Raw genomic sequence first — 10170 nt, 5'->3', positions numbered from 1 at the left:
ATGATGAGCTCTGTGAAAGCAACCTCCGTGAAAGAGCAAAAACTCTGTCAGTGGAGACCCAGGCCAAACTCAAAGAGCTGGCTGGCCTGAAAAAGTTGGTGTTCTCTTGCATTACTATTAAACCCACTGAGGAGCACTCATTATTCCTTAGATTAACCACTGTTGGCCTTTTCTGGCTTTATAGACAATATGAACTGAGTGGAGAGAGACATAAAGCATCACTCGTCCAAAAGGAGGCTGATGAACTAAAGGACAAATGCAAGTGGGAGCAGGTGACAATCACATCCTTAACCTTTTTTTCCTTCCATTATGTGACTTTGCCGCATGTGATAACTATAATGTTGAATCCAGTTAGTGTACTAGCAAATGTTTTTAAGTTACAAATGACCAGGCCATGATAATTAACTGACATTTGTAACTTGGATATTTCTAAGGGGCCTGATTTAAATGGGGGGCAAAGTGCAAACTCTAAAGTATAACTAAAGTTAATTTAACTAGGCAAAATCTATTAGCCTCTTAATTTAGGAACAAGAGCCTGCAATGCACAAACAACAGAGGAGCAACTCAGTCCTCACATTTAGTTTATGCACGAGAGTGACGAGACATTGCTCATTGAGTGACTGTGCACTTTGCCTGTCATTTAAATTAGGGCCCTATATATGTTTTTGGTTTGTCTGTTTGTTTGTTTTAGGATGACATTGAGATGTGTTTAGGGGGTCTTCAGATGTCCAGGAACAAAAGGAAGATTATTCTTCAGTGGAAGACTGGAGGCGAGGACACCAACAGATCTCCCAACCCCTTTATTGTCAAAAACTCAACTGCTAAGGTTCGATTAGATTTAGTTATTCATATTTTACTACTGTTATTTCAAACAATGACCTCTCAGTTATAGTTTCAGCTTTTGTCAGATTTGTTATCTGTTGGTGGGAAACCTAGCCTGATATATCAGTAAATCAGCACTGTTGCTGCCTATGTACGATTTTGCACAATTAAAATAGTTCCAGGTTATAATAACCAGTGCCATGGTGAAAAAAAAAGATCAAGAAGAAGCACTGACTTCACTTAAGTCTTAAGGATCTCAACTAATGAATGGGAACCCTTATAGCAGTTTAGAAGGGAAGGCCTGCAGACCTGTTTTTTCCAAATCTTATTTGTTTTTTTTAATTAAACATGTTTTCCACCATAGCTAAATGCTGACAAGACCAAAGAGCCTGTTGTTGAAAAACCTCATGTGAGACTCCAACAGCAGTCTCAGGACAGTGATGAAATTAAACCCACCCTCATGAAGAGCTCCATGAAACAAGAGCATGATCAGGGGGATGCTAGAGAGGAGAGGCAGGGAAAGGCTTTAACCTCCAACAAACAGCCTAGCCAAAAGCCACTGCGAAAGGGAAAAAAGAAGCATGGATTCTCCTCCCCATCCGTATGAAAAAGGAAAGATGGTTGTCTCTGCTGTTCTGGAGATCTGGAAGGCCTGTGCACTTGGACAGAGCCCAAATTATCTAGCCAAACTGCCAGCCCCCAGCCCCTCTGAATATTATTTGGAAATCCATGGACAGTATCTCAAGACCAGATATAAATACTGTATGACTACCTCAAGGTTAGGCAACTGTCTGTGAGGAGCCTTTCAAAAGCAACTTACCTAGCGGTGACCATACTTCACAAATGTGTGAAAACATACGTCACAAATGTGTGAAAATGAGTCAATATTTCCCTTTTCTCTGATTGTTTTACTTTTAGCATGTCTTTAATCTTACATGGGAAACCCTTCAGAAGGTTTATCCAAAGCCAGAATTGCACTCAGCTCAAAGTCAGACAGGATCTAACAGATGCAAGGACAAAATCATTAAGCAAGTCTTAAGGCAGTGTGGACTGCAAAAGAATAAGAAGCGAAATCAAAACATTCAGGAACGTTTAGAAGTAAGTTTATACAATTTTAAAAAGAGAGAAAGAACACTGGATATGATTTTATCTTTATTGGTACTATCTTATAACTAGATGTACCGCAGAGCGGTACAAAATATGACCGCCGCCCAGTCCAGCACATTTTTTCCACAAAAAGAAATCACGCTGAAAGGCCTATATGATTCTAACTGTCTCACTAAATTGCATTATCCACACTCAATTCTTGGTATCTGCTAGACAACAAGTACCAAAACATGATTAGTTCATAGATTTCACATGTAAAATTAATTTTATACAACCCCACCTCCATCTTGCCTGTTCATAATTCTGAGAAATTCTTGATTGTTTGTGTTATGTTTATGTTATGTGTGTGGGTGTGTGTGTGTGTGAGTGTGTGTGTGCGTGCTTGTGTGTGTGCCTGCGTATGTGCCTGTGCATGCAAGCGTACATATGTCTACTGTGTGAGTATGTGTCATACGTATGATTACTGTGAATGTATGTGTGTGTGTGTGTGTGTGTGTATCTGTTTGTGCACATGTGTGCACATGAAATGGGTTAACATGACCCCTGGAGGCAAACATACGGAAAAAAATGGAGAGAACTGGAGAGAAATGGAGATTTTTGCGGAGAGAACGCGCAGGACTAGGCGGCGGTCATATTTTGTAAAGTTCCTGATCATTTAATGCTTGCTTTTTGGTATTATGACCAAAAGACAAAAGGAGGGTTGAGATTTGGGGATCCTCTACCTTGTCTGAAAATGTACATGAAAACAGACCAATGTTTTAGGTTAGGCCAAGCAGGCACATACTAGGGTTGTAAGAAAATATTGTTGAATATCGCAATATTTTTTGGCAATTCTGTATCAATTTTCAAAAACATAATATCGATATTTTTTTATTAATAGCAAGCACTTTATTTTGTTATTGACATAGGCAGAACTGTGCTGTGCAGTGTCCTGAATTGTTTGTCTAAAGCAAACTTTTTTTTTACCTTTCATGCATATGATACATCTTCTTTATATTTTTCTTAGAAGTTTTTCAAAACTTAGACTTCGAAAATCGCAATATATCGCCTTTCGCACAGTATTGAAATATATAGTAATATATTGAATCATAACCCATCTATCGTGATATGTATCGTATCGCCAGATTCTTGCCAATACACAGCCCTAGGACAAACACACGCACACACACACACACACACACTAGAAAAAAAAAATTCCGCAAGGCTTGGTCATTTTCAGGACTAGACCAGTGTTTCAGACCATGGGCCACTTAACCAATAAAAAAAAATCACGGACCACTTCGTTAAAAAAAAAAAAAAAAAAACAGTAGACCTACTTCAACAGTATAGTTAGGTCTACTCATTGAACCACCTTGCTTATTGTCTTTGCACCTTGCTCTTTGTGTCAGAGGATTCATATGATTTAAATTGGCTCCGCTGCGCGTTGGAGTTCTGTTCTCCCTGTCGGGACTTATTTTTTGATAATTACCGGCAGACAATACATTATCCCTTTACGTAGCTTACATAGGCAGTGTTGCAGAACTGTTTGGATTTACATACAAGTTGATTCAATATTGCAAACAACTCATTTAGTATATATTGTACCATGTCTGCTCACGGACCACTTGAGACGTCTGCTCGCTGACCACACTTTGAGAAACACTGGACTAGACTATTGCAATGATTGCTTGCAGATCCTTTGTGTGCGTGTCGTGACCATTGCAGATGGTTCTCTCCCAGCAAACACATACCCTTAAGGGAACTGTTCCCTAAAAGTTCTCTGAAGGTAATACCTCTAGGGCAGTGTTTTTCAACCTTTTTTGTGCCACGGCACACTTTTGACACTTAAAATGTCCCACGGCACTAACATCCTGTGTGAAGAAAAAATAAACATACCATAGCCTAAAATTTCAAATAATACACAGATATGGCCTTATTATGGCTTCTATGCAAGACCTGCTCAATAAAACAAGCGCCCTCTGTCTCATTTGTAGGTGATTTGTAGGTAATTTAATTGTTGTTATGAACGGGATATGTGATGATTCTGTGAATACTGGATATGGGGCCCCCGTTGTACAATGCCTGCATACAAAAAACAGTGCAATCATACAATCAATGAGAGCATGTGGTTATACATTCTTTGATGCAACAGTTGCTTTTCTGGACCAGTGAGTGACATTTGGGTAATTTTCTGCGGCACACCTGATGATCTCTCACGGCACACTAGTGTGCCCCGGCACAGTGGTTGAAAAACACTGCTTTAGGGAATATTCTGGGAACGTTCCTAATGTTTGCTGGGCTGGCACTGTAAAAAAAAAAAAATAAAAAAAATAAAAAAAAAAATAACACGTTTGTATACAAAAAATAATTGTAAAAAATTGTAAAAAAAAGTAATTGTAAAAAAAATAATAAGACATATTTTCACGTTAATTGTGCCAAAAGCATTATTCATGACAAAATCCACATAACAGTCTTGTTGGTCTTTTGTTGTCCTCTTGGTCTTCTCTGACAGCCACTGAAAATGCAAAAAGGTTTATACAAAAAAAAAAACCCTGCTACTATGTTGGAGCCTAAATACATTCTCTTTGACAATATTTTGTACATCATAAACAAAAACTTAAATCATTAAATTTGAAATGGTCTGGATAATATTTTTAAGATCACCTGTCACAATAACAAAATATCCCAAAATGCACTTGACGCGCAGCGCACAAACGTCAGTTCCCATCCCCTCCCCCTAGCAACAGAGGCAAGATGGCGGCGCCCAGTAACGCAGATCAGTCTCCCGAAGTAACGATACCATTAAAGATCCCCAAAACTGAAGTTCCATCTCCAGAATCGGAAGACTTGAGTGACGGCAATCAATACCATTCCAACCCCTCCACGCCGAACAGATTTTCCCCTCTCAATGTTGGCAGCACGATTTCGGGGGGTGCAGGCCGGAGTGGATCGGCCTCTGCCTCAAACAGCTTCACCGCCTGCCGGGGTATGTCCTGGACCCCGTCGGAAACAAATGCCCTCATCGCTGTATGGGGGAATGAACGGTTAACGGAGGCACGGATGCAACAGCTTGAAGTTGCAGGGACTGTTTTCTCTGGCAAAGCACCAGGACCAGCAATGTACGAACGGGTATCAAGAGCTCTGTCAGAGCTCGGCTACGAAAGGACTCCCTCGCAATGTAGAGAGAGGATGAAGGTAAACTTGACGATTATACGAGTCTGCTTGAATAGCAGTTCTGCAGCATTGTCCATTTACTGTAGCCTACCATTATTTCAAGTAAGATATGTAGCCTAACTGTTACCCCACGTGAAAAGTGATATTAAAGCATAACATGGACAGAGGGAAAATGTATCGGTCATCAGGCCATAGGATAGGAAGACTAGCATACAGTGGTCTTAAGTAGGTATTTTCACTTCCAGAGGTGGTCTCCGTTTTGTGCAGTAGCCTAGGCCCTATTCACAACATCATCAGATTTGGAACTTTCTGATATCAGACCACCGTTCAGAGGTGATTTAGCCTGTTGTTCTGGATTGATGTCCCATGCTCATCTGAGACACCTGTGGAAGAGTCTCTTGGTTATCTGATGAAGTGTGGTGCAAATTTAGTACAGACTGACATCTTGACATGAGTGAGAATATCTCTGCTTGTGTTTTCTGGTTTATGTCTTCTTGTAATTCTCTTGAGATCAAAGCAGAGGTGCAATTAAGGCAGCTGGTCGCAAATATGAAAACGTTTAGGCCTAGCAAGTTGTAGGACCTTAAAATATCTCCACCTGATAGTATTTCAAAGGCGCAAACCGAAATTCTTTTTGTCAAACATCAAATTGTACCTCATATTCCTTAATTCAAGTTTTTGTATTTTATGGATGGGAAAAGAGAAACACCTTAATTTAAATCCTTTGTAGTCTCTCATCCACACTTTTTGTAAATTGGCCATTTAAAACAAATTACCTAAATAAAGCAAGTCATTTAATTTAATAAGACAACTGTTTGTGCCTGAGCAGACGTTGCGTCGCTGCTACAGCCGGGTGAAGGAGCACGGCATTGGGAAGAGGAAGAGTAGCTACTCCATCGAGCAGCTGGAGAAAGTGTTTGGTCAGGGTGGCTGGGACTCCCAGACGTGCCAGCCGGTGCTCATCAACAGCAGCGGCCTGTACCAGGAGATGGAGTCAGATGGCAGCACCATGGAGGACTACTCTCAGGAAGACTGGTGCAACCAGGAGCTGTCCTCCGCCTTCCAGGAGGGAGAGGTGGAGGCAGGTAAGGAGGGGGGTTTAACATTAAGCCTACAGCTGTTGGATGGTCTTTGCTTTTACAGAGTAGAGGTTGTTTTTTTGTAGAGTCTTCATAGTTCTCTAAATGTAGTTTCCCTCTTCTTATGCTGCTATAATTCCATCAATGCATTAGTATTTATTTATTTAATTATTCAGTAAAGAAGATTGGTGAATAATATGTTATTATACTTAAATATTACTAATATGTTTGTATTTGTCTGGCTATTCTGGGCCTTGATTTAAAACAGGAAGCCCTATTGTTAGGACTGCCTTGTGGTAATGGTGGTGACTATCAGCTCTTTAGACATTTAGACATAACACAGTGGAATGAGGAAGGATAGGCATATTGGTTAGAGGACAAAATGGCATACATTAATCAGAGATTACTGCTTGTGGGAGTGTGAGGCTTAACAAAAATGTTTAAATTCCTTTTTATAAGGGAATGTAACATGGTAATCATGAAAATATGCAATATTAAGAAATCATGAGCTGCAAATGCAAAGTTTTCTAACATTTCAGTAACAAGAACCATGGAATTATGAGCTTATTCAGAGCTCATATTGTTTTGTATTTCTGATGTTTGCCTGTGCCAGTATGTTTTAGTAATATTGCATCTTAGACTGGGCCCACAGAAAGCTCTGTGGAATAAAAAATGGAATGTTAGTAAGCTATAGAATAGGTTACTTCTGTAATGAACCAGGTTTGATGTGCACAAATCATAAGTGCTTGCCTCCGTCACTCAAAAATGAAGAGCCATCTCAGATGACATCTGTTTAATCATTCACACAGGGCTCATGCTTCACCTTATGCTGGTTTACTGCAGAAACAGCGTGTGTCAGTCGTCCACATCCATATGTTTCAGGAAAGAATGTTATTTTAACTCACAACCAAGGTTATTTTTTTATGATCTTTTCTGATGGTGTGTTTTAATGTAGACTATTGCTGCTTCAGTCAGTGCAGGTTCGACTTGCATGACAAGCACTGACTTACCATTGTTTTATTTTGCTGACTGGTAGAGCTCAATTAATAAATCCATGTAGTTGTATGCATAACATTTTACACTTGTCATGCAAAATAAGCCTGCATGTTTATTTTAACCATGTAAATGTTTAGGTAATGAAAAGATAACATATTTGTTATAACATATTAGTGTCATAAGGTCCAGTGTGTGGTAATATTTTATTAGCGGATATAATAATTTATATTGGCCAACTGTGGATGGAGTTATTACTGCCATCAAGAACACACACATGTAGCAGTGATAGGAACTTTCGTAATGTCAAAAGTGGAGCAGTGGAAAGAGGCAGTGCATCCATTGTTGCCGCCACCAAATGTGCTCCAGAGGAGAGTTGAAAACCATTGTTTGCTTTTCCAGAGGAAGTCCCAGTGCCAAAGACCAGAGTGTTACAGCCACGGCCAGAGCCTACGGTACAGATGCAGTGAGTATCACATACACTGGAGTCATTTGTCTCCCACCATCATTTTTTTAAAGTTTGTTATTCATTATCTGTTATCTGTTTATCTGTTGTCTTTGTATATGTGATGACATTGTTATTTCCTAGAGAAAGTGTGAAAACAGTATTTCATGCAGAAGTGATGTTTGACCCCATTGCACATGATGATGATAAATAAATATTAACTAGCACATAGTGGGGTGTGTTGTGCATGCACATGTGCTGTTGCCAAATGTTGCTAAAGCTAAAATGCCACACAGGAATAAATCTGATGGCAAATAAATACAGAAAATCAAAGAAAATAATATCAGGCCAGATTAATAAACAGACCTACAGTAGTATTAGCAACTTGACAGATGTATTTAAATACACAAACAAACTACAGAGCAACCAGTTTTGACCACTCATGGAACAGACAGAGCAGTTTCAGTTAAAACTGAATCCATGAATCCAGTTATCCAATATTGGATTTGACCAGTAAGGGGTGCTGTAGAGAAGTGATTTCCCCTGAGAAATAACAATCCTCTGGTGGCGTGGTGATTATGGGAATGTTGACAATGAAAATTGTGATACAGCCTACTATATCCTACTGCTCTATATTTGATGAACTACATCTGTCATCATCCCATCTTAAAAAACAGACGCTTTTTAAGAGGGATGGTAAGCCTCCTTAGTTTTCTAGTAATAGTTTTGGGATCTTCAAGAAGATGAAATGGCGAGACACCAGAATCAGATTGTATGAGAGATGGAGGTCTCGTTGGGGGGTCTCTGACATCTCTTCTCTCCCTGGCTTTGGCAGGCGTCAGGAGGTGATGCAGAATGTGGTGCGCATCCTGGAGTCGGTGGACATCAAGTGGGAGCATTTCCAGACGTGGACGGACTTCTCACGGCTGCACCTGTCCAACAAGCTGGCCATCTTCGGCGTGGGCTACAACACGCGCTGGCGCGAGGACATCCGCTACCACTACGCCGAGATCAGCTCGCAGGTGCCGCTGGGCAAACGCCTGCGTGAGTACTTCAACCCCGAGAAGGCCGAGGGCCGCGTCATCATGACCAAGGTGCAGAAGATGAACTGGAAGAACGTCTACTACAAGTTCCTGGACATCACCATCAGTGAGGCTCGTTGCCTGGAGCTGCACATGGAGGTGGACTGGATCCCCATTGCACAGTCCAGGGCGGCCGGCTGCAGCAATGGCTCCCAGTACTTACTGCCAGGGGGCATCCCCAAAACCTACGGACTCTACGCCATCGGCTACGAGGAGGTCGTTGGCCAGCTGGCGTCTTCTGGCATGGGAGACGGCAGTGACGGCATGTCCCTGTCTCAGGAGAGTCGGGGGGCCACAGACGAGATGAGTCAGTCTCAGTCGGAGGAGCCCGAGGAAAGGACCGAGTCCAAAATCACGTACTGCTACCTCGGCATTGCGGAGGAGAAGACCCTCCAGCAGTGCCTCTTTCAGCACTTTCAGACTGCCGGGAAGCACCACAGCAGGGGAGAACCCTCTGCCATCAACCGCTTCCTACAGGCCAACTCCAGCGGCACCTCCAAGCCTGAGGGGTCGCCCATCTCCGGCATCTACATCAAATTCATTGAGGTGGAGTTGGACTTTCTCTCTGCAGGCTCTTTGGTGGAATGTTTGGAGATAGCTGTTGGCTACCCCTTAAAGTATAACAAAAAAGAGACATTGTAACTTAAGAAACACATTCTACGGGACACATGAACATTGTGTTTAAAGAGTGCCATCTGGCCATTGAGTGTTTTTTTTCCTCATAATGCAGTATATATATATATATATATATATATATATATATATATATATATACCAGTATAACACTCACAAACATTCAACAATTAAACTTCTAGTAACTGTTTATTGTTTAATGTTTGTGCTTGTTTTTATTGTTACATGCATTTTTATTTGTTACATGCATTTGTAAAGAAGCTTACGAAAGAAAAACACCCAGTGGTCAGAAATGCCTTTATACATACATTTCATTGGACCTAAAACTTTTGTGCAGTACTGTAGGTAAATTTTTTTTCAACTGACTCAAGGATGTACTTGACAAGGGCAAGAAGTATGAAATGTAATTTCTACAGAGCTGGTGTCCTCTCTCTTTCCTTGTATATTTGTTTTATTTTGGTTTATTTATTATTTTCTTTTGTTTTCATTTGTTTTTGTTCATTTTAATTGTGGCCTATGCTGATCAAACACTTTGCCTTTTTTCTGTTAGGGCTAAGCTACACCAGGCACGTAATTGAAGCGTTCCGTTCGTGTTGCGACTGCTGCAACAATTAGCTTCCACTTAAATCAATGGAAGTAGCTACACCAGACGTGACAGTGGCGCGTACGTTCGAAAAAAAATAGACTATTAGTCTAAAATGGATTTTACACGTCGCGAATGGAACGCTTCAGTTACGCGCCTGGTGTAGCTTCCCTGTTAGTGTGGCTAGAGGGAAACACAGTTTGCCTTCGTTTTCTTTTCATTTAAGACAGAGAGAAACACCTATTCACCACTGAAGACATGGAGAGAGTATAA

At 40.8% G+C, this 10170-nt stretch overlaps 1 protein-coding gene across 1 annotated transcript; it reads left to right on the top strand.

Moving 5' to 3' along the window:
* The first annotated feature begins 4652 nt into the window (after positions 1 to 4652).
* msantd2 (Myb/SANT DNA binding domain containing 2) lies at positions 4653 to 9406 on the top strand. The gene is made up of 4 exons (XM_076274621.1): positions 4653 to 5103; positions 5912 to 6167; positions 7557 to 7620; positions 8435 to 9406. The coding sequence occupies exons 1-4, from the start codon at positions 4663 to 4665 to the stop codon at positions 9321 to 9323; spliced, it is 1650 nt and encodes a 549-aa protein (XP_076130736.1). The 5' UTR covers positions 4653 to 4662; the 3' UTR covers positions 9324 to 9406.
* Positions 9407 to 10170: the final 764 nt, after the last annotated feature.

Source organism: Alosa pseudoharengus, unplaced genomic scaffold (genome assembly GCF_046254945.1).
Source record: "Alosa pseudoharengus isolate Yale_2024_CS ecotype anadromous, Long Island Sound unplaced genomic scaffold, YU_APseudo_1.1 YU_APseudo_1.1_scf_8, whole genome shotgun sequence".
In the NCBI taxonomy this organism is placed as follows: domain Eukaryota; kingdom Metazoa; phylum Chordata; class Actinopteri; order Clupeiformes; family Clupeidae; genus Alosa; species Alosa pseudoharengus.
The sequence above is the reverse complement of the archived record's forward strand: the minus strand, read 5'-3'. Positions and strand labels throughout refer to the sequence as shown.

Excerpts from the sequence above, each read along its gene's own strand:
- msantd2 (XM_076274621.1), top strand. The coding sequence starts at position 4,663 with ATGGCGGCGCCCAGTAACGCAGATCAGTCTCCCGAAGTAACGATACCA. Across the intron at positions 5,104-5,911 it reads AATGTAGAGAGAGGATGAAG|ACGTTGCGTCGCTGCTACAG; the intron begins GTAAACTTGACG and ends GTGCCTGAGCAG. Across the intron at positions 6,168-7,556 it reads GGAGGGAGAGGTGGAGGCAG|AGGAAGTCCCAGTGCCAAAG; the intron begins GTAAGGAGGGGG and ends TTGCTTTTCCAG.